Below are 25,387 nucleotides of genomic sequence, written 5' to 3' on the forward strand. Positions count from 1 at the left end.
TCACAGATGACATATTTTAATCCTTCTCGTTTTCTTGTTGTCTTTGTTTGTTTATTTCTTTAAGTTTTTTTTTATTTCTTTGCTTTTAAGTTCCTTTGTTTTTATTCCTTTGTTTCTTAGTTTCTTTTCAAATCTGATGTGGTTATTTCTAACAATCAAAAGAGAAAGCTTTGCAACATTTATTGATTGATTTACAAAGTAATTATCTGTTTTTTGGGCCTTCATGTGTGCACATGTATTTACTTTTCAACACAGTAGATGTCACAGAAAGAGAAGAACACTTCATTCCCATCACGTATTCTATAATGTGAGTTCTTCCTGGATTATTTACTGAGGTAAAACTCATATCAAGCTCCCTCTTCCTCTTTTCAATTGAATTATTTACATCTTTATCTCCCTCTGTCTCTCCACACACCCATCACTGAATGCTACTGTTAATGGACTGCTACATCACAATCCGTCTTGCCAGTAATGTGGCAAAAGTGTGCATATGGGTTTTGTTTTTCTGAGCCTTTTCTTACAATTGTGTATGTATGTGTAGTGTGTGTGTGTGTGTGTGTGTGTGTGTGTGTGTGTGTGTGTGTGTGTGTGTGTGTGTGTGTGTGTGTGTGTGTATGCACTGATTCAATAAACTGTCTAACAAATACAAAGTCAACAGGGGAGGATCATCCAGACCAAAGTAAACTGTGATATGTTTTTCTTGTTCTTTCTTTCATGTCTACAGGGAACCCCCTGGAAAAGAGACCTCGGTCTATAGGTGAGTTCTCCCTGCTAAAATACAGAATACGTCAGTAGGCATCAATGTTCCTTTGTATTTGAACTCTGTCCTGCACTGACTCAAGGAGATTTCTGTTTATATTTGTTGACCTTACAATAAGCTATGCAGTATCTTTGCATCTTGTACTTTCAAATATCAATTATCATCCTGTTACCGAGAACAATTTCAAATCAATAGCCGATTTCTCCGAAAGGCTTAATAATCATGTTTTAAGATGTATAACAAACACCAAACACTCACACTTTTTATGCAATCGGCAGATCGGATGGCAACATAGCCAGGTGACTGCAGATGTTTTGTTCACCCAAGCCTACAGCACCCCCCCCCCCACACACACACACACACTGCTTTTCCTGATTGATCTGATGCTTATCTGCGTCTTTGACCTCTAAAGCTAAAACAAACCTTGCGAACAGCTTCAAACCCTTTTTTTAGACTGTTCACTAAAAGAGGGAAATAAATGCATCGTACGAATAAAGAAGAAAAAGTAACCTTCACCTTGAAATCCAGGAAATATAATGTCTACGATCATGTTTTTTTTCTCTCCATTTTAATGTCAGAAAACTACAAAGGTAAAAAAACAATAAAGGTTCTCCTTGTGAATAAGTCTTCTGCAGTGATAATCCTTACTTTCATTGAAAAATGTTATATGATCACAAAATATTAGAAAACTATTAAACACATGTTACTGATGATTATGTGGGGAGGTTCTTCAACTCATTTCTCTTTAATGAATAAATTATGCTCCTGTGAAAACAGGGTAATGTGCCTTTGTTTAAACATATCAGTGTGTTGTCAAGCCATGTCTGATGTTTTTCCAATGAAAATGTTTTTCTGCATCTAATCGACGAGTCATCTCTGTATACAATTACGTTCCCTTGATACATTCACTATAAAGTAACTGACCTTTAGAACTTTGTTTTGAATGTCACAGTGTTTACCACAGGTGTTAATGATCAAATTAGTTATGGCTGCATTGCACTAAGCTACTTCACTGTCTGGTCAGTAGCACGATGTCTCCTTTTCCCACATTTATTTATTCACTTTTTGGAAACGCTTGTAAGTATTTAGTGTTAGGCTGCATAATTAAAAAGACAGCAGTTTATCCATGAAGAGGATCACAAGGTAATCATTTGGAGAATAGATCTAACGACAAAAGTAAACCAGAGGAGATAAATAGTTAGTGGTAATCTGGAAGGAAAAAAAAACTGAACAGCTGTATCCTGGCATGCTCACATCTTTGATGTACTACACCTGTTGATCAATTATTTGCCATTGTATAAAAGTGTGTGATTTGTTGTCACGACAAAAGCCTAGTGAGTACTTACTTATTAGACAAAAAATATTACACTAGGAGAGGTTTTTATTGGAATTGCTTAAAGGCTGTGCAAACAGGAGGAAAAATATCTGACAAAAATAACAAAAATCATGACCTACTTCTGCCGATTTAGACATAAAATGAAGACCTGTTGACCTCTTACGGTTGACTAAATGTAAATCTACACCTTTTCTAAAAAAAAACAAGTCAAGCGTTCAGTGGAAAATCTGGACTCCCCTTAAATTTGGTCCGGCTAATTTGACAGGACTATCCCTTTAAAGAAATACACTACATAAAGGGGCAGCCCATGTAGCAAAAAGGGGAACTGGTTGACGTTTTTCCAGAGATTTCCAACTATTATCCGACAGGAATCCGGTAAAAGAAAACGAACATGTATGTTTTCCTCATTAGCTTTAACGGGAATATGAATATTACACTGAAAAAAACGAAAACTTCATGAGTTGATATTCTCTCAAAATCGGAGATCACCCCTTTTGGGCGTTTCTATTTTTAGCATCAGCTGTTGCAATACAAAGATTAGCTACTCAACGTATTGTTTCGCAGATGTGGGGAGCACACACTCCCGGCTGTGGTGAAAGGGCGGCGGTGGTCTGAAAGCCGAGAAAAACGAGAGAAAGCAGGAGGAATATGTCGGCGTGAGGACGTTTCTTTGTGTTCCCCACGGCGAGGCTCATATCGGTGAGTAGCTCTCTGGTTGACAGAGAAGAGGTCGTGAATGCGGGTGTCTGTACTCACCACGCAGAGTGGAGGCTGGCAACACCTCGCGTTATTGTAAAATAACTACTCTCACTATATCAACAACTTACTGCTGCCGAGGTTGCTGTCAACACATTATTCCTGCTTGTGACAGTGGAGAGGACAGTCAAGGGAGTCTTGGCTTGCCTTTATTAAGGTTGTGAACGAGTGTAGTCCATTTGCGGAAATTCTTTTTTTTTTTTTTGCTGCAAACTTAAAGAGAAAGATGAAGCAACCGAGGACCGTTATTTAGGGGCGGCTACTGTTAGATTTCCATTCGGGCGCTCACACACACACTGACGGGCCTTGCCTCCTGTGTGTCAAACATTTTTTCCCCCGTGGGGACGAAACAAAAACACGCTGCTTATTGCCTCTCTTGTCGTCAGTCAGAAATGTCCATAAACCATGTATTTTCCTACACAGCTGTGTGAAGTAGCTGCTACACACTGTGTCTTTGAAGCACAGTGACGTGCACATTTAACCCGCTGGACACAAAGAACAGAGAGATTCTTCATGTATCAAATCATAGGATGAGATCATTCAGAAGCACCAGTCAGTCTACACACATACACACATTGTGTATCTGCACACTCACACAAACACACGCGTTAATCACTATTAATAGCGAAGTGAAATCACCAGATAATTTGGCTGTCTGGGGACAGATCTCCCTTAATCCTGCCATCCTCACTCCATTGAAATGTCAAACCCCTGCTATGGCTGCTGCTGTTGTGGCTGCTGATAAATCTGACGTTTCTGGTGAAAGTAATTGGTTGCTCACTTTTGCATGCTGTTTCACAATTTTTGCTAAAGCTTTTGACCAGGGGGAAATTGTAATTTGGATGACTGGTTCATTCTGGGGTTTCGAATCCTTTGGGCTATTTGTTACACTTGTTACTTAATCATGATTCCTAGAGTTTTTTTTTTTTTTAAATTGTGACTCACGGGGACTCTCCCAGGTGATATTTCTGATACTTCAACCTGTAAGAAAGGATAACTCAAAGGGTAGAAAAGAAGGCACCTGACCCTGAGGATACAGGCAGTCCTGACAAAACTAAGCAGTGAAATAAACTAGGGCCCAATTTCTTGTCTTGTAAAATGCCCTTAAATCCCTTAAATAAGGAAAATGTGTTCTGAGCTTCACATTGTAAGACAGTCTGTAGCCTACTATGTGAACAAGAGCATTATACATTAAACACATTTTTCAGTAAACATAATTGATGTGAATATTTTCTTATGGTTTCTTTCTATTATTCCTCAGTGTCCATCTGAAAAAATCAGCTGACTTTGTATCTTTTGCATACAATCATTTGAGCCAATAAGTTCTGGTGCCAGGCTCAGGGCTTTTTCCGTATTCTCTGCCCCCTAAAGCAGACCTATTATGCTTATTTTCAGCTCTATATTTTTACTCTGGGACTCAACAATAGAAGCTTACATAATTCAGCTGGAAACCTGCTTTTATCCACTTGCCAGTTCTGTAAAGAAACTAAATGACACCTACTAAGTAGTGACTCGCTGCTGGCAACAATCACATTTTCTCATGGGAAAATGTTCGTATCAAGCTTCTTCTTTGTTTTTTTAGAATATGAGAGCGGACAGCATCAAGAAATGCAGAAACAAAAAATGCAGCTGAATTTATATGTTTGATAAATATTAAACCAATTACCTGCTTACTGTGTGAACTAATGATGTTTTTCAATAAGCTGAATACAAATATTATTCTATATATTCCCTATGTATGTGTTAAATACATTAAAAATCATGTCTAAAGAGGAAAACTCCAGGAAAAACTAATGTCACTGTAATGACATTGCACATCGGGTGATAAACATGTTGACTAACTAATTATCATGTCTAAATTATTGAACTGATTCATACTTGTGCGTTATATCAGCCCTAACTCTTCTATGAGTATAAAAAAATAAAATTGTTTTTAGCTTTTCATCACATCTTGCTCAGAATCATACATTTGAACAAAAATTATGCAATAACTTGAAAGCCAGTAAACAATATTTTTTGATTATGGACCAGCCATATAGGTAGTATTGAATTACTGCATTGCCTGTATTGAAGGAATACCATTTTGTGCAGTTCTGACCCAGAGTTTTACATAACAAGTCTAATTTAAATCATGTATATTGTTTCCTTATTAGCCATGATTGACCTCTTGGAGCTGTGTCTAAGATCATATAGACCAGTGGTTCTCAACTGATGGGTCGGGATTCGCGGAGCCATTTTCAGTGGGTTTTGAATGTGTGCCTGAATTTAAAAAAAAAGGTTTAAAGTCTGAAGCGATTTTAAAACATGTTTGATTTGTTCCAAGATCAAGCTTAAAGTTGATTTGTTTTTGGCATAGATCTGACACTCTTACACATTAGATTTATGTTGAAATTGATTTCTAAAGCCCTTTCTAAATAATAAAAAAGGAAATTCATATTAATCTGACTTCTTGTTTATCATTGATGGAAAAAGTAGCTATGTGCAAAAATTGAGGATGCAACCCATCATGATGCATCATGATATTGGATCAAATCGTTGACAGAATTATCGTCGTTGAATCGAACTTGAGACCAGTGAAGATGCACAGCCCTTGTTGGGGTTTACTTATGGCATCCTGTGTCTCGGCTTAAGTTCCCAAATAGCAAGAAATAAAGTAAAATAATGAATGAAAGAAAGGTTGTACAGTAGTTGAAATTGCCCCCAAACCAGTCATTAGGGTGTAAATCACAAGTTGCATAACTGTAGGATCTGTTTGAGATACTCTTATGTAATTTTCTTATTTTCTCTGTGCACCAGTGATGTTGGATCATTGATCATTGGATTAATTCATGGATCCAGACCATACAAGGCACGGGGCGTTATTATGTTTGAGTCACAGCATTATGCAGCTTATTCTTAAATGGTGAAGTATAAGGACAAATAAAATTCATGGCTAAAAGTGTGCTTGAACAATGTTAATTGTTTATCCACAACCATGTGACCAGTTTAAAAAAAAGCCCTCTGTTAGGCTGTTTGCACTTTGCCCTCTTAGCCCAATGTTGCATAAGCCCCGTTTCCACCAAGCAGTCCGGTTTGGTTCAGTACAGTTTGGTATGGTAAACCCTGAACTTGCTTGCATTTACACAGCCATCCATAGGTCTTACGCGGAGGGTAAGCCAGATGGAGATAGCCGCGTCAGTCAGCTATGTAATAGTGTGACATCCCAACACAGTGTAGCCAGCTATTAATTAAGCTAAACGTTCAAGAAGAACAGGGACACAGTAAACAAGGGACCCTTTAGTGTCCGATCGGTAACCTTGGCACCCCAGCAGAAGGATCCCTTATTTTGGTACCATTCCCATCTTTGGAGAAAATGTGATGCAGGGGCACTTTGCCTCATGTTTTCAACAAAACTGTATACAGATAGCAGAAGTAAAAATTTTGTTTTTCATTGATGTGTTTCTGCTGTTTGGTAGAGAACAAACTTCTTTTGAGAGAGTGAGTCCAAAGACATCTAAGTACAGTGTTATTAGCCCAGATTTCTGCTAAAATATGGCATCAGTGTAAAATACAGGAAAGAAACAACCTGAGCAGAAGTGCTCACTTAAATTTGTTTTCTGAAATTAACATCTTCATCAAGAGTCATATTATTGTGTGAAGACATATCTTCATTTAGCGAGACTGATGCAGCATTTAGAACAAGTGTAAAAAAAGACATTGTTTGGCTTTAGATTAGAGCCCAACAGATTAATCGGCCGGCCGATAACATTGAACGATATTAGCATATCCAATGACTTTGGGTATCAGCAAGTTTTATCGCAGATATGTGCCGATATTACTTAATGTATTCACCAGTCGAAGAGCATTTCATTTTAGTTACATTGTATTAAACTAGCAGTTCTCTTACACCACCGAGTGTTATATAGATTACAATGCGCCGTTACTTTCCAGTTCAGTGACCAGCTTGTCTTCCTTATACCGTATATATTTTCCGCAAGTGTTTGTTAACTGCATTTGAGGTCTCAGTGCAATAAATGTGTATGTCTTTATCTATCTCTACACATTGAACATAAATCTAAGAAAGATATCGGCCAATATCTGTATCCAATTTTTCCCCTGCCCAATATCAAAGTATCAGCCCTTCTTCAGTTTCATAACAGGTGGAAAATGGAGAATGTTGCCAAAAGTACTGGTAAAGAAATGTCAGAACCTTTTCTCTTCTCCTCTGCTGGGAAAAGCAAAGATAGCCCTTAGGTGGATTATTGCTTGAAGTTCAGCTCTCGTGGTGACACAAACCAGCAATGTGCTTCTCCGGTCTCTTAAAAGTAATTTTTAAATTAATGACAATATTCTGGCAGACCAAAGAACAATTCCCTAAATTATTTACTCTTTGCTTGAAAGGTTTCCATAAAATCAAACAATAGATCTGATCAGCTGCAAATTAATGGAAAAACAAGGGTGGAGTAAAAAGTCACTTGACAGCGACCTGAGTGTGCAAGTATATCTTGAACTCTGTGACCTCTGTGTCTTAACACCTCCTTTTGATGATTGATGAGTGTTGATATGAACGCTTTGCACAGGCTGGGGTGTGAACCACTGTGTTCCTCCTTAGACATGTTGTGTGTGTGATATGTAGCTGCTTTGTTCCCATGTGAAGAGGGAAGTCCCTTTATCCTTTCTCATGGCAGCGAGTACTTCTCAAGAGCCCAGCAAGATTCTTTTACTAAATGTAAAGTCAAAAACACTTCAGCTGCTTGTATTGTTTTAACGTATAAAACCACATCTGTATAGGGTATTGTCTGTATTGGCTGTTCAGTCACCTTCTTTCAAAGCGCCGGGGGCCAGTATTTATCTTTTCTTAACAGAAAAAATCTTACTGAATCTTTGATGACTCTTATTCTCTGTCAGCTCTTATCTATAAAATCTTGCCTTCTAGGAAAAATGTTATAGTTGTTTCCCCATTTATGTTGTAATGTAAAATGTCATCTGCTGTGTATCAGTGTAAAGTGCAGGACTGAGCATAGGGGTTGAATTCATAGACTGTATAAAACATAGATGCAGTGTCTGTGCCATCACCTATTGGTTTCTGAAGCAGACTTTTGAAGCCCATCGATGGCGGTCGCCATATTGGAAAAAGTTTCTAAAACAAATTTTTGTACAAACTAGGGACAGGCAAAGAGGTGAAGCTTGAGGCAGGCGTTATGCCTCCTGACAAACGGCTACAAAACACCCCCTGTCAGTCAGATCAGCTACGCCCCATATTATGAACACCTTTAATGCATCATTAAATTAAAACAGATAGGTAAAAAATAACAATTCACCCCTGTGTGCCGATAATGAACTGAGCTATTCAGACCACATTTGCTTTTTGTTTTTATCCAGGCTGTATATTTCTGCTGTAAAAATGTACATATTAGAATGGGTGTGTATTTGAATTCCAGCCAGCATCTAGTGGACACCCTAAGAACTGCAGGTTGTTGAACTTCCACATTCGCTTAATTGTTTTACATTTGAGGTTGCCGCCTGGTTGAAATATCCTGAAACATCTGGTTGGCATGAATTTTTCTTAACTTGATGTTGCAAATTGATGTAAAAGTAATTCTCTGTAGAGTTTCTATACAGGCTAATGATACAAATCTGATACCCATATCTTTTAATATGCAGAGTTCTGCTTACTTGTGTGTTAATCAGGGCAAAGGGTAATTTCTACCCTGCTGCATGCAGGCCCTGTATCAAAACATTACTTTGTTCTCAAAGCTGAGTGACATAAACATAGGTTTGAACATGGCACAGTGCTTGATACAATACTCAAAGTATGTCCTTTGCAGCCTTAGTAAGTCCTCTGAAACCTCAGGGCCTGTAAAGCCATATAGACAGCCACATCGGTCAGATGACTAACTTTGGTTTGGAAACATGGCAACATTTCCTTCACCAAGGTTCCACTTCCAAATAAGTTTGTCTTAAACTGTGACTGTGGATTATTTTGGTCTCACAGAATGATGAGTGGCGTCTCATAGGATTGTGCACTCCACCGAATAGACTAACAGAGGGAAATGCTGACACATCGCACTCGATTGTGATCTGGCATGGATACAGCTCAGCCACACCAGGCAGGACCGCCGAGAAAACGGGTGGCAGGTACTCAGATATGATGTGATTTGTTTTTCCTTACAGCACTAAAAACCTGAAAGGCTGTAGTGGCATACACAGTTGTGCTGTGATTTTATGAAAGCCAGTGTTTGAACTGACTGAAGAGGCTATTGAACATCAGGAATCTGGCCTGGAAATTCTTTGCCTAACCTTGCTGTCTGGTTGCTGCAGAGTGACTGGCTGTTTGGCTGGCTGACTTTGGAGAGGAAGGAAACATCTTCCTTCCCTCCATTGTGCTGGGCAGGAAAGGATGGACCAAAGCCAGCTGACAGCTGTTTCCTGGTGGATGGAGGAGGAATGGGTGCGTGGGTGTGTGGGTGTTGTGCTAGTAGTGAGTGAATGTGGGTTTTTGTGTCTACTTTGGTCTGTTGCAAGGTTTTGTGAGAACTACAAATCTCAAGGTTTCACAATGTGATCCAGAAGATTAGCTTTATTTCTAATTCTACTTTTCTCTAAATTGCACAAACCAATGGTCCCAAAATTGTAAAAAATAACCCAATTTATTTAAAGATAGATTAACCCCTGAGATATGTAATTCATCATACATTTAGGTCTGATAAGTTACCTGTTCACTTAAAAGCAATATATGCTTACATTAATGTATCCCCAGATAACAGTTTCCTTAAAGCCAGTTAAAGTATTTGATGCTTTTCTCTCCTATAAATGTTGAAATTGTTTAACAAAAAATATTGCAAATCATGCATTCACATTTGATTCAATGAGTCTTCTTCTTTACCTTTGCTGCTGCAGTTCTTTTTTTTTCCATGTTTTTCACCTCCAACTGTCCATCAGCGGGATAGTGTGAAACCTGCCGCAGGAATGCTTGCTGTCTCGCCCACTTGCTTGCTCATGTATATGTGCATCCTTTTGTGCAATTTGACTTCAATGTTGATTTTACCCTTCCTACATCTTTGAATGTTTATTCTGTAAACCAGTGCTCTGCTAGAGGGTGTCACATGCGGTGGTGTTGGGTGTTACATCTGATCAAACTCTACTCAGTCCATTTCAGTCTGGGCATGCTGCAGATAATAGTTAAGAGATAAAATCATCCAGTTAAAGGTGTTTAATGATTGTATTGCTGGAAACATCTATCAGTATAAATAACAGTTTAAAAGTGTCCAAAAATAAGAGGAAAACATGCTAAAACAGAGGTGTCTATTGTAATAACTCAGCACCATATTGTAGTATTTCTTTCAACTCTGTCCTCATGTGCCCTGGCTTCCTTTCCCTCACTCTTCTGTTTCCGATTTCTCTCACCCGCCTTTCCCCCTCTCTGCTTTTGCTTCCCTCCTGTGTCTCGTTCTTTCTGTAGCACTCTCAATATCTGTGGCCAGCTGTGCTGTGAGATTGTATGCATGAGCACGACCTAGCGTGACACATATTAAAGGTCCAGTGGGTTAGATCAAGGGGACTATTGGTAGAGATGGAAAACAATATTTATGTGCATGTTTTCATTCTTGTCAATCGTGTAGAAAAACAAGATTTAGTTTGATTATTAGTATGAGGTTTTTTGGATATCTTTTTAGAGGGAGCCGGTTCCCACTACTTTAGAGTCTGTTAATGTCTGCAATACCAGAAAGGACGAAACAAACACTCCAGTACAGGCGGTTTGTGTTTTTTGATATTGGCACCATAAGTTGTCCTACTTGCTAAAATGAGAGGGAAGAGGTTATCTGTCGAGTGCAATCTTCACACCATTAAGTATTACTTTTTATTGAGTCAAAAGCACATTTGTTAAATACTCTACCAGCAGTTTTATTGAGGTGTATGTTCACAATGCATCTAAATCATTTGCAAATGGTATATTGAGTCTCTGCGTTACTTCACTTGTGCAGTAAAAATACCCTATACTTTTCTGTTAAATCTCTCATATTGTAGCAGAAGAGATGTTTATTTTTGTTTTGAAAAAAGCCATAATTGCAAACTACAGCAATCCATCTGTGTGGAGGCCATCATATTTCTCCTCCGGCTCTGTGGTCACAGTGGGCCTCTGAGAGTATAGACGTCATTACACTCGTTTCTGCTCAGCCAAAACCAAGCTCACCATGGCTCCTTTTAGCTGCTTTTCCATGCAGATTTGACATATCTGCTGTGAATGACTTAGAAAAGAGCTTCTATCACCAGAATAGTGTCCAAAAGTCCTACCAGTTTTATTGAAGGTTTTTTTCCCGCTTATTTTCCCCCCCACTGAGCCTTTTATCTAAAATGTGTCAGCATATTGTGAGAAGGCTGTCGTGTAATGGTAGAGCAACTCCAGGATTACAAATAATGACAGAAATAGCAGTTAGAGGTGGATCTGAGTGACAAATGTGGCTGCATTTCCTGACCCTGCTTCATTATGATAGCGTTATGTTAGCTTTTAATGCAAGGCCTTACATTGGCACTATTAGGTGTCACTCACTCCGACCCCCGTGTATTCTTCGGCACTTACAAACAGGATGAACATTTTTTTTCTTCCTCCAAAAACACGTTTTATTTCAAATTCAACATTGTTTTCATGTTGACTTTCTTTTAGCAGTCTTCTTCCTCCGTGTCTCTGCTGGCTTATTGCAGCTGTTTTTGGCTTGCCCATGATTATTAGAATGCATGTCCTGCAAGCGTAGATGGATGCATGTGTGTTCTAGTGCACATGTGCACACTAAATCAGTAACCTTATCATAAATCCTATACCTTTAGGATGCTGCATGCAACTCAAGCGTAAGCGAGTTTGGGTCTAATAACAGAAAGTCTGATATCTCTTTTAAACAAACAGGAACATAGTACAGGATTAAAACAGCGCTCAAGAAGTTATATCTGGGCTCTATTTTTGTGTTGTTGCAACAAGGTGTTAAGCACAGGTGTTGAATATTCCTCCTGCAGTGTTACTTGGGAACTCATATCATTTGTGTTTATGTGCATTTCAAACTTATTTTTATTGACTATTTTCAAACCATCTCAATTAAAATGCTCCATTAATAACTTCCTGAGGACAGTTCATTTCTTCTAAAGTCATAGGGTCTCTTCTTAACGCACAGTCTTCTTAATGGATGCAGATGTCATCTTTTTAATTGAGCAAGTTTGACCAATGTTTTCTTTTAAAGGTCACATATGATCCTCCTTTTCAACCAGTTTAAATAAGTCTCAGAGCTCCCCAAAACATGTCCCCCTCTATTTCAGCCCTGCTTTAAAACAGGCTGTTTCTGTGTCTGCAGCTTTTAATGCAGGTGAGCTGTGTGGTTTGGGCTTTTTTGCACCATGCGCTATTGTTTACGGGGGAAAGGCAGACTCAGAGGGCAGAAAAAAGCCCTAGCTGTGTAAGTGTCACCCAATAATATATATGGTACTGGGGAGGAGTTACTGCCCTTTGTGATGTCACAAAGGGTAAATCTGCAAACAGCCTGTTTGAGCACACATTTTCTGTAAACTGGAGCAGGCAAAAGACGGAGAGGATGGACTTTTCTCATAGTTGGGAGGTTTGTAGGAATGCTAGGGACACACATTAGTGTACGAAAACATTGTTATGTGTATTTTGCATAATATGTGACCGTTAAGGTAGACCTGTGACTCTAATGACCTTCATGACTAAAGAGATAAGTAAGGTTACTTTTTTTTTTGTTGAACCAAGAAGCGAATGGTTTGAAATCTGCATATAATTTGTCAATTTGTGGTGCGTGGTAAATGAAGGAAAACATAAAAATTCCATGTGTATTTGATTTAAGTTTGAAGACAAGAGAGGAAACAAATTCTCTCCCAGATTTGTGATGCTGATGATATGCATGGTAAACATAATATCGTAAAAATAAAGTGTAAAAAATGAATTTAAAAAGGAGTGAGAAAGGGTTTGAGCAGTCTATTTGAGTGGCTATCGTGTTTGTGTTACCACATTTGAAGCTTCCTAGAGACAACAGTTAGTTTCTTTTCAAATAAAAAAAAAAAAAACCTCTTAAAAGATCCCCAAAGTGTCAGTGTGTCAAAAAAGGGAGGGGCCTGCCTTTACAGAGGATGAAAACTAAATGTGATTGGCCATGATTTTCACAACCTCTAAAACCCTCTTGTGTAACATATGACCACTTATTCTTTCTAATGTCTTCCACTATCCTCGTGTGGGCAAGGCAGGCCCAGAACAAAAATATCTAAAGTCTGTTTGCTCTGCCCTCGATTATCTGAGCAGAGTGCACTTGTCCTAATATGTTACACTAAAGCTATTTAAGTGCTAATTAAGCTCACATAGCAAGCTACTAATCAGTTAAGACTCCAAGCAGTACTTAACAAAACAGGACTGTAACATCGTGAGTTAGCTGGGACTGTTCAATGACAAAAGAAGAAATTCATGTGAATAGCTGACCAGTGATTACATTATATTACGAGTTATTCTCAATTCTTGACATAGTGCATGCTGACATCTACTGAACATTTAGTATCATATTTGCAAAAAATGACTTTAGTGGATAATTGAGGCTCTCAGTATTACAGCAGGGTATCTGTTGATATATTGATACAAAGAAATGCAAAAACTGAATCAAACTATAACCTGCTATCGTTCCTTTTTGCACACAGGTAGAAAAATACCCACACCGTTTTCAGGGTTTTGCTTGCAGCTATCATCAGAAGCATTCTCCTTTTGTTTTGAGACATGCAAATGGCCAGTTTAACAAAAGCTACAGCCCATGGCATGGTGTGCTGAAATGTGTGCAAAGTATTTGACCAAGTTAGTTCTTAATTGTATTTGAGAAAATAAATTGGATTAAGCGGATTGATGGTGTCATACTACACAGCTAAAAGCTTCCATTCACATATGGGTATCTTAATCAAATACAGTAATGGTATATTTATTAATAAGATTGCTTCAGAGCTCCTGGTTTAAGTTTTGCCCATCTTGCATGAATACTTGATTTGATAGTTCAGTAGTCCTAAGACGATGCAGTTAAAGCGATAGCTGTTAGACTTTGGCTCCAAGACAAGAGATGTTCAGCATTGTTGCTCGTCACTAATGAAAGTATTAATAATTAATTCAACTGACTAATCGTGCTGCTGCTGACTAGCAAGGGTGACTACAGGTCAAGAAAAACAAAAGCTTATCTTGACAAAAATCTAAATTCACTCTTCAACCTTCTTATTATTAAGTCTGTGTCCAACTTGTCACTTGTCGTTCTATTTTCTCTAACACACAGCGATGTGTGGCCGGTGAACTTCAAGTTTATTTGTATAGCACGTTTAAAACAGCCTCAGCTGACCACAGAGCTTTACAGACAAACATGAGCCCGACCCATTAACCAGCCAACCAAACTATTATCATCATATCCACTATCGGTGTGACTATCGGTATCGGCTAATTTTATCGCAGATATGCACTAATATGACTATGTTTATTCACCAGTCGACTTGCCTTTCATTTGAGTTTCATTGTGTTACACTAGCAGTTCTCTTTCACCAGCGGAGTGTGTTCGAGCATTATCACCCTCCAGAGTGTCAAGCTGTGATGCATGTCCATGCACAGTTACTTATCAGTTGAGTGACCATGTTGTCTTCATTTTAGAATTTTTACACAAGTGTTTGAAAACTAATTTTAGGGATCAACGTAATAAATGTGTGTGTGTGTGTATATATCGATATATGTACAGTAGCTCCACAGATCAAACAGAGCTAAGAAAGATATTGGCCATTATATCGGTATCCTCCCCAATATCGATATTGATATCAGCCCAAAATCCTGTATTGGTCAGGCCCTAATAATAGCATTGAATAACAAAAACAAAAAAAAACAACAGAATTTTTATCAGATATTAGATTTGTTTAGCTAATTTCAGAGGCCAGGCTTTACTTTGGATGTATTCAGTGAGTTAAATGAATTTAAGTGTGCTGATCTCTGCCTTTTGGCCTCACCTTGAATATTTATAGACATTTTTATGGTACATACATGGTCTGTGGTCTCCATGGTGTTAAAAAAGCAGCAAAAAAACGTAACACTTCTCTCGCTGGTTCTTTTCCCCCTCCAATGTTGACAATGTTTTTGACTCCCTTTTTTTTCTTATCTCCTTCTCTCTCTGTTGTTCTTCCATTTCAGTCAGGTGTCTCCCCTCAGTATCCTACTACCCTAATTCCCACCGTTACCACCACTGTTGAGGTAGCCATGGCAACCAGCGCATTGCCAAGTGACAACCTGCCAACGTACAAGCTTGTGGTGGTGGGGGATGGTGGTGTTGGGAAGAGCGCCCTCACCATCCAGTTTTTCCAGAAGATCTTCGTGCCAGACTACGATCCCACAATAGAAGACTCGTATCTGAAACACACAGAGATAGATGGACAGTGGGCAATTCTGGATGGTGAGTACAAATGTACACATGTGAAAGCAGCTGATAAAGATTCTTGCTCTTCAGTCTCTTTAATTCATTTTTTTGTTGTTGTTGCAATTGATCATGTCCATCATCAACATGAGGGAACCATGTATATGTAAATGTTATTTTTTTTTTAGCTTCAAAATACACCTCTGTTGTTTCTGTTCAGCTAAATAGGATATAGGAACAAGGCAATGCTACAGTCGTTGCATGTTGAAGAAATGATGCATCATTATGTGTTTTTTTGTTCCCACAGTAAAGTTTCAGTCAAGCCTTTGTTGAAAAACTCCTAAAACCATTCAACCAAAGACATCTTATGCAAATACATCGATATACATTTTTGAAATTCTGTTATGTTATTTTTCTCTCAACATTTGGAAACTGCTCTGATACAGTTGTGGCCAAGGTTATTGTTATTGTTATTGTTGTAATGTTATGGGTTATGATGTAAGTCCGGTTTTGTAGTGTAGTGTTGATTGTAAATGTAAGATGTCATGACACAGTAACTGTCCTGGTTGTAATAGACCCCAGGAAAAATAGCTGGGGATCCTAATAGTCCAACCTAAACTGCAAACATAGTTGGTTTTTTCCATGTTTACAGGAATGAAATAAGGCTTTAAGATAGAAGGGTTTCAAACATGGAATAAATCTTACCACTTATGTTGTCTTGGCATGCTTAATAAGTTCATAATTGTTAGGATTATTCAGGTGTAACTGGTGCAGTGAACAAAACGTTTTAAGATGAAAAGACAAGAAAATAAGGACTTTGCTACTGCCATTAAAGAAACGTTAAATAATATAAAGTGGATGTTGTATTTAATCGGAAAAGTAGTAATAATGACTTACTCAGTCCCTAAAGCCCTTTTCAGATACATACTGCAATTCATCTGAACAGATATAAACTTTGTAAAAAGTGAGTAAAAAAGGGACAATTCCATATAAAAGTAATTTGTGTTCTTTCATCCTGGCAGTGCTGGACACAGCCGGACAGGAGGAGTTCAGTGCGATGAGGGAGCAGTATATGAGGACAGGAGACGGCTTCCTCATCGTCTTCTCTGTGACAGATAAGGCCAGCTTTGAACATGTCGACCGATTCCATCAACTCATTCTACGGGTCAAGGACAGGTAGGTTTCAGCAGCTAAGCTGAGCAACACTCAACAGAGACCAGACCACTGTGTCAACAAGCACAATGGGCATCTGTTCTCTGACAGTGTTTCACTGTCGCCGATTAAAACTAAAGATACAAATATAGAAACTTGAACTAAGCAAGCTGTGAATGTTCATATTATGTGGAGCTCTACTGTAGCTAATTTCTACAGTATCTGAAAAGTGCAGAAATTTCACCTCTTGAAAGCATGATAATGTGTGTCTGTGTGTTCTCTTACTCACAGGGAGGCCTTCCCGATGGTGTTGGTGGCAAACAAAGTAGACTTAGTCCACCTGAGAAAGATCACCACTGATCAGGGTCAAGAGATGGCTGCAAAACATAGTGTAAGTAGTTCACCTTTTCTAAAGCACTCACTTACCATGTTGAGGACAGAGACAACCACTGTTTCTGGTAGTGATGCAAAGAACAGTTTTCAGTCCAGATATTCCACTTTTTGGGTTTCAGCTAGTATATCAGTGATTGATTGATATGCTATATGTCTCATATGTTTATGTGCAGGGCATTCCTGAGTCACACATTGCCTTACCCACCTTTTTAAAGCTGTGGAAGAGGATTGGGACATTAGATTTATTTTCTTTTTTTGTAATTCAGACTTTTTTCTTAGAATCTTGACTTAAGTCAGAAACAAATTAAGTAAATACAAAGACAAACATGTGTTGACTGTTTGAAATGTATTGTTTAAAAAAATGAATAATTGTACACCATGAACTTAGTTATATAAATTCAGAGTTATATAAATTCAGAGTTGACTGGAATGTCAATTCAAGTGTAAAAATGTATAATCACACAATGCCCTGTGCACAGCACAGTCAGTCCTTATATCTTGGTGCAGGTGATGACAGGAAGCATCATCTTTACTGCAACTGAGAAGACTCTCCGCACACAAGAGGGCTGAATTACATTTACTTTTATTTAATTACATACTCAAAAAACAACACGATCGCCCGCCATGCAGGCGTTGAATCTTCTTATCTGTTGTATAAATGTATTTCTTTAAGTTCGGATGCCAACTCTTGACACATCTGCCTTTAAAGTAGCTTGTTCCTTCTTCCTATATATAATATTGGCTTACAGTGGCTGGTAACACAAAACCTGGTATTATTTATAGATTAAGAAGACGTTGCTGTGGCCCAGTGGTAGATGATTTATTTTTAAGTAATCAATCACTGACTGCTCATTCATTAGTGTCGTTTCATGGCTATTACTATACGTCTCTTGTATGAAAACATCAATCTCAGTCTTTGATTTATTGAGACTGAACTAAGAAAAGTTACTGATTCTTTCCTGAAATGACTTTCTGCTCGATTGAGGTCACAAGCCAGTTTTTAATTTAGACCACTTATGTTTCTTGTCCCTATGTCTTTTGGTTGTTTTATTTCTCACATCATTTCATATATCAGTCCCAGCTGTAGTAATTGCCACTAATGTTTGCATTTTTACTGTTTCATGGTTTCTTTAGATAACTTATATTGAGACCAGTGCCAAGGATCCTCCCATGAATGTCGACAAAGCCTTTCATGAGCTGGTTCGTGTTATAAGGTAACTCAAGATTTACTCCAGTTTGATTTTTAGACTTTGAGACCTGCATAAAAAATCAATTCAGACAATTTGATGGTTAAAACAGTTGTTGAACTGGTCCAGCTGAATGGTTCGTAAACATTTGTTTTGACTCAAAGCATTTGACCCTTTCTGCCTTTATTTCAGTCTGTATTTAATTTGTTATTGAGTGTTTAGTGGTACTCAGAGTGTTATGCTGGTATGTGAGGGCAGTGAAGTGAGAGTGGAAAAGAAAAGAAAAAAAACCCCAGAGCAATTTCCTGTCTTGATACACGTCTAATTTCAGAAGAATTTGGGTATTTTCCATGTTTTGTACATGTACTTATCCTGTCCGAGACCCTTTCTCTTATAATAAGTCACATGTTAGCACATCAGTGTGCTTACTCTGGATCCTGACTCAGACTTTTCAAAATACAATAATCCAGGACAGGCAGAGCTCTTAATGTCAACATGCCAGGTCTGTAACTGACTCATGAAAGAACTCTCCCTTTTTATTTTGTTGTCAAAATGTACCTTAACTACGGAAAGTTGACTGATGAATCAATATTGCCCTCTTGTGGTCAGACTGAAGGAATCCAGACATGCAGGAGGTGGATAAAATAAATAATGATTGTGCATTTTTTTCTGACTGGTGCATCAGCAGTTCAGGCAGAGTTTTTCAATCCTCTTCATATTAGTTGTCGATACAGTGTTTTCTGTAAAATCTTTAAGACATGACAACATAGCTCTTAATTGGCTCAAAACTTAATATGACTGACTTATATTTATATATTACTTTTTATCATTTGCTTCAATGCTGAACATAACAGTAGTCTGGCACACAAACTGTCCCTTTTGTGTGGAGAGATTATGGTAGTAATGGTAAATGGACTTGGACTTGTATCGTCCTTTCTAATCCTTTGACCACTCAAAGTGCTATTTAACTACATGTTACATTCACACCACATACACACACTGATGGCAGAGGCTGTTATCTTAAGTGCTCAACTTCCCATCAGAACTTTTTCGTTCACACACCTTTGCAGCAGCATGGAGCCAGCTATGGAGCAATTTGGGGTTCAGTGTCTTGTTTAGGACACTTGGACATGTGGATACAGAAGCTAAGGAATGAACTCTTGGCGGCTGTGGCTCAGTTGGTAGAGTCAGTCGTCTCTCAACGGGAAGGTCGGGGGTCTGATCCCCAGCTCCTCCTTAACCCCAAATTGCTCCCGCTGCTACGACAGGGGCGTATGAATGTGTATGAATTGATGAGTTACTTCTGATGGTCACTATACAGAGCAGCATCTACCATCAGTAACTGGGTAGTTTTGACCTGCATTGTAAAAGCACTTTGATGACCGGAAGACTAGAAAAGCGTTATACAGCTCAAGTCCATTTAACCCCCCACCTTCCTGTTTATAAACTCTTGATTCAGCCACAACCACCCTGAATGGCTTCATGTTTACTGTACAGACATGAGAGTATTAACATTATTTTTTATCCAATTTAAGCAAGAAAGTTAATATGCACATGTCCCAACTCAGCAAGTTGAATTATTCCTTTAACACTAGTTTCCACTTTACTTTGTCAGTGTTTCTCCTAAGTTTGTTTTTTTTCTCTCCACCAACAGACAACAGATCCCAGAGCGAAACCTGAAGAAGAAAAAGAAGATGAAATGGAGAGCAGAACGCTCTGCAGGTTCTCACAGGTTCCACTGCGCCATATTGTGACCTCCCCTGTCTCTTTTGTATCAATAGTAACATGTACACCAACACGCACACCCACATACCTTTGGATTTCAGGGAATTCCCTAGCAGTGGTTGACTACTGGAGCACAAAAGGGAGGGGTGGGGTCAACGAACAGCTGGATGGATACGTAGGAACAGAAGGAGAGGAGGATCCGAAATGTTGGACTGATATCCTCTCACCCTCCTGGATGCCTTGGGATGAGTGCTGTGCCCTCTCTCCTCAATTTACGGTCCTTTCCAAAGGTCATTGCATCCCTCCCATCTGTATTCAACAGAGAAAGACAGTGTCTGAGAACTGTTTCTTAATCAAGTGTCACTTTTGAATTCCATGTCAAATGTGGCACAAGACAGCGGACTCTGGGAGCAAAGCCAGAGATCAAAATAATCTTGATATTGGGACTTGTATCTTCTTGAAAAAGGGAGGAACTGGCTGAAAATGGCGCTTTATTTTTCAGGACTTAACTCCAACAGCCTGCTGGACGTCACCTTTCTATCCTCAATATCCATAAAAATCAGGAAGAAAAGAGCCTGTGTGGACCAGATATGTTAGCAGCGTTCTCTCTGTGTAGAGTGAACATCATAATGGCGGGGGCGGATGGATATGGGACCGGTAGTGGTAACAAATAGATTTAGTGTGGTGTTGTGGATGAATGAATCGTGAGTTCTGTGAGTACATGTTGTACCCTGTAGTCATGTGATGCTCTGGTGTTTGAGAAGTCAGTTCAGAGAGGGTGGAAGGACGTGTTGAACGGGAAGCAAAAGAAATGTGATTGATAGAGAGAGAGAAAGTATCATATCAGTTATTATTGTTTAACTATTGTAATTGTAAATGATGCTGAGGTTGGTCGGTGTTTGTGGTTACAGTTAAATGTCAAAAAAGCAGGGTTTGGACCAACACTGACATGTCAGCGGCCATGTTTACAGACGCTCATAAAAGGATAGTTATCCCATATTAAGAAGTAAATCAGAGCCACTTAACATGAAGTGTTTGAACTTAATTATGGTTAATCAAGTTTGCCTCTTCACTCATTACCAGCAGCATGAGTGCAGCCTACATCAGTACTGTATCAACAATAGCCCTGATATTGTTTTTGTCTTTGTAGTCTTAAAAGATTTTCCTTAAGCCATTTTAATTTACGTGTTGTTGTTATAAAAATATATAGAGAGTTACAATTATATTTACCATGTTAAAAAAATAATTTAACTGTAGGTGGCGATTTAACTCGAATGAATTGCTGTTTTACAAAAGAGCTGTACAATAAGATAAGGGATAGTTAGAGCTTCATGTTTCAGACGTGAAACGGGCTGGAGAAGCTAATTTGCACTGGCCACTAACCAAAATAATGTGATGTCACTTTATTCCAATCCTGGGGCTTTTCAGACAGTGCCGCTGAATTCAGGAAGAGTCTAAGAGGAGCCGTGCTCAGTGAAGGATATCACTCCTACAGTTTGAGGAGGCGTACTGTAGCCCCGGGGAATCAGTCCCAGATGAAATGGCAGTCTCATGCCCCCTCCCCCCCCGGGGCTTAAAGCCATGGTAACCCAGCTACATACTTAGTTATGTCGTCAACAAACTACACAATCAAAGCAACAAGATATTGTGTTCTTTGTGCTCATGTTTGTAGCCGTGAAGTTGATAGGAATGTACAACTTAATAACCTATGAAAATGGCTCGTACTGTTAATGCACTAAAATTTCAGTGGACAACTTTTTTTTTTGTCTGGATGAATACGGTCTCTCGAAGGAATACATTTTTGCACTTTTAATACAATTTCTCACTTTCCTATCAGCATGTTGTTTTCTGTTTAATCTGCGCGTGAAATGAAAGGCACGATTAAAATGATTTGAATGTAAATCAAATAACAAAATAAGCAAAACATGATGATTAGGGTTGTAGCCCTGTGTGCCTGAGTATGCCGGTCATCATGGCGATGATTGTAACAGAGATGAGATAAATTGAGGTTCAATTATTGGAAAGGTATTGAAAGAAAAACTCAGTATTACTCTGTTTGGATTTCAGAAGATTGAGTTCTAAAAAAACATCTATCAAACGGCATACGGCTTCACCTCAGCCTGGAAGTGGAAATCGACCTCAGCCAACAAAGGAGGAAAGTATGTATCTCCATCCACTGTTAAAGGGACTACAGAAAGTTTCCAGCAAAGGACAAAAAACATTGAAGAACTGATCATTGAGCAGTGAAGCGACAGACTCTGGATCATAGTGGAGTAAAGAAAAAAAACATCTGAATGTGTTTATTGAAAATGGTGCATCATATATGTTTGATACCATTTTGTATAATTGATATGTATTATTGATATGATTCTTGCAAAGTGTTTTTTAAACAACTGAATAATTTATTACGGTCTATGTTACCTCAGCTTGTCCCAGACCTGGACAAAAAGTTTAACTCCTCCCACTTTTAGCTTTTTTTTTTCTTTTTACTCAATGGGACTTTTAACGGGTCACAGGCCTTTTGCCTTTGAGCCTCCAGATCAAGAGACTTTTAACACGTCACAGACCAAGAAGAAAATTGGTCCCACGTTTTATTGGCGCTCATAATGATAACTTTACAAATGAAAATGGAATCATTCAAGGTAAAACACAAGGAAAGTTTGTTTTCCACCTTACAATTTTAAAATGGTTTCTTTGTTCAGTGCATGTTCAACGTGTTATTTAAAGCTACATGATGAAACTGATACAGACGCCCTGTAGGAACACTAAATATAAAGCCTGTTAGCTCAGTGTAGCTTGGCATAAATACTGGAGCTAGGAGGAAACGGCTAGCCTCTCTCATCACATCTGAGGTAAGATACGATCTCGTAGGCTATGTAAGCTCTTGTACATTTTAAACAACCTTAGCTCAACATAACTTGTTAGTCCGCTTTAGAGATGCTGGTCAGGGACAGCCATCCCTTTCTTTAACAGTACATATGAGAAAATGATTCTTCAGATACTTCACTTTTTAGTTTTGGTGGAACCTAGATCAGTATGGAACCTCATAATTACAAGTCAAACACAAGATGTCTCTAATGGGTTTATTTCCCATTCACAGCTGTAAATGAGTGACAGGTGTCATGGTCCGCCCCCTTGATTAGCTGATCATTTGGTATTTTCAATCAGCCCAGAGGCCACTAGCTTCTGACCAATGACACAACTGTAGCATAACAGACTGTTAACTAATTTAGCATCTCTTAACTTAAGACTATTTCACATAACATTGTCAAGTAAAATAAATTATTTCTTAAGTCGTAATCACAGCGGTCACAATGCTAATTATTTCAGTACGTTAATGGCAATTTATATTGTGTGTTAGCATCTAGCTTACTAGCTATACAATGTACATCAAGCTCCACTCCATCTGCGAGAAATTTCACCTGCAAACACCGACTGTGTTTCTTGTAGACATGCCAGCTGTTCTCCTGCTACCTCTTTTTATGCTAGGCTAAGCTAATTGTGCTAACTGTAGCTTAATATTTAGTATACGAATACAACAGCGGTATCAAACTTCTCATTTATCCCTCAATAAGAAACAGAATAAGTGTATTTCCCCAAGAAACAGCACAATTTCTTGAAGCAGACTTGGCCTGTGTATCAACAAAATGTATTCTTGGCTATTTTAATGATTTGGTTTGCGGTCCAAAAGCAGTTTGAATCATAAAGTTACCTCTGGAATGAAACCTGCTGATTTATTGTGCTGGCTTCACATCTCAGGCAGACCAAATACAAAAATCTGAAAGTGAACATACCAATAATGTGATTCCTGATTATATTTTAGCTTCATTGAGATTATATTTTAGCTTCATTGAGATTATATTTTAGCTTCATTGAGCTTTTTTTTGTTTTTGTTTTCATTGATTGGAGACGTAGCAATCTTTTTCAAAACAGACGCCAAGTATTGTTGAAGTAATGCAGTTAGTTTGAATCGTGTATGTCCTGAAATATTGTCGGTATGTAAAATGGGTGGTGTGACTCCAAGTTTGGATGACAAAAAAAAAAAGGCAAAATGTGGAGTTTTCACCCGAGTTGTGTAATGTGTGTTTTTTTTTTGACAGGTCTGTTGTGTTCTAAGGGGCTATGTCAGACTGAGGAGCTAGACGAGGCACAAATAAACCGTGTGGCCTTTCTAATCTAGCCTCAGGGGTCGACTATATTTCAATAAAGAAATACAACTATTGTGACTTTTCGTGTTCACTGCTTTTTCCTTAGGTACCCATCAAAGCTCACAAAATCACACACATAATGTACGGCTAAATGGACGGCGATCAGAGCCGTGTGCAGCAGCTACAGCGAACACCTACATGTGGTAAAAGAGTCGACCTGCTTGTTCAGCAGAAGCTCCTCTCGTTAATCTTCAGAGCTGTCACGGTCCATTGAGATCAATGGGGTGAGAATGCTGAAAGCACCTTTTGCCTCATTGATTTCAAACCCTCAGGAGGGAGAGGCAAGCCCAGAGCACAGCACAGGTACTGCATCTCTGTCATTGATTCACATTAATGTCCTTTGCACAGTGAAATTGGTACAGAGAGGCGCTCAACATGAAACAAGCGGAAAGAGAGCTGCATACTGTATACTGTAAAGATCTACCTAAGTGATCCTAAACCTTGTTCAAGAAAATGAAAGAGTTCTAATGAAATCTGTTTCATTCATATTAAAAGACTCTTTGATAATTAGGGTAAGACTGAAGCAAGTAGAGGCCAGCAGAGACACACCAGAGTCCTTTAAAAAAGACAATACTGATATTTTCTAATTAACCCATGTAAGAAAATTCAGACAAAAAACCCTGTACCTACAAGTTTCTCTGCCATGTGAGGATCTTACCACTGGGGGTCAGCCCTTTACTGAGAACAGATCATCTCTCGAATACTTGGGTTGTAAGAGCTTTGCAATACACAAATGTTTGAATCCATAAGAGATGTGCCAAAGTTAAATTCAACAAATCACAAAAACCTGAGTGAAAGAATCGATTTTCTCAAATGATATTCTGCTACAGGACCAATCTTTTTTTTTAAAAGCCTCTATAAAAAACTAAAAATGCACAAGTTTTAAATAGGTCTTCTGCAATTGCTTGTTTTTACTGCAAACAGTTCATTTAAATGCAAATCAGCAAATAAGGGGTTGTGTAGCATACTTAAAATGTTTTGTCAGGGAAAAGGAGACGCCTAATTGCCTGGTTGACATTCTTAAAGCCACACAAAGATCAGAGCTGAACGTAGCAAATTAAAGATTGCTGTTCCTCAGCTGTCTCCGACCACGCATGGCCTGTCGCCGCCACCATGAATCTCATCACTTTGATGTCATTTTAAATCAATGAGTCCTGGTTGAAAAAGGCTCACAACCCCTACATTCATTTTTATATGCAATTTCATTTAGCATATCTGAGTTTCATCTTCATGGTCCTCGCTCTTTTCATATATATTGTTTTCATTTAACAAGGACAAAAAATTGTTGAGATTAAAAATGTCCTGGCCAAGACGGGCAGCAACACAATAATGTCACACATGGTGCACACCATGTGCTCTATTCAATTGCTCTCAACACCATACAGACAACTTCTATTTTTTATGATGAGGGAACATGGATCATGTTTCTTATTAATCTGTCTTATCTGATAGCCTTTGCTGTTTATTACCACAGACAT

At 38.5% G+C, this 25,387-nt stretch overlaps 1 protein-coding gene across 1 annotated transcript; it reads left to right on the forward strand.

The window, feature by feature from the left end:
- The first annotated feature begins 2,431 nt into the window (after positions 1-2,431).
- Positions 2,432-23,923, forward strand: mrasa (muscle RAS oncogene homolog a). The gene is made up of 7 exons (XM_061053786.1): positions 2,432-2,795; positions 15,025-15,283; positions 16,267-16,420; positions 16,688-16,787; positions 17,924-18,003; positions 19,631-23,502; positions 23,547-23,923. Exons 2-6 carry the CDS (start codon positions 15,091-15,093, stop codon positions 19,728-19,730), a joined length of 627 nt encoding a protein of 208 aa, XP_060909769.1. The 5' UTR covers positions 2,432-2,795; positions 15,025-15,090; the 3' UTR covers positions 19,731-23,502; positions 23,547-23,923.
- The last annotated feature ends 1,464 nt before the right edge of the window (positions 23,924-25,387 follow it).

This window comes from Labrus mixtus, chromosome 13 (assembly GCF_963584025.1).
Source record: "Labrus mixtus chromosome 13, fLabMix1.1, whole genome shotgun sequence".
NCBI lineage: Eukaryota > Metazoa > Chordata > Actinopteri > Labriformes > Labridae > Labrus > Labrus mixtus.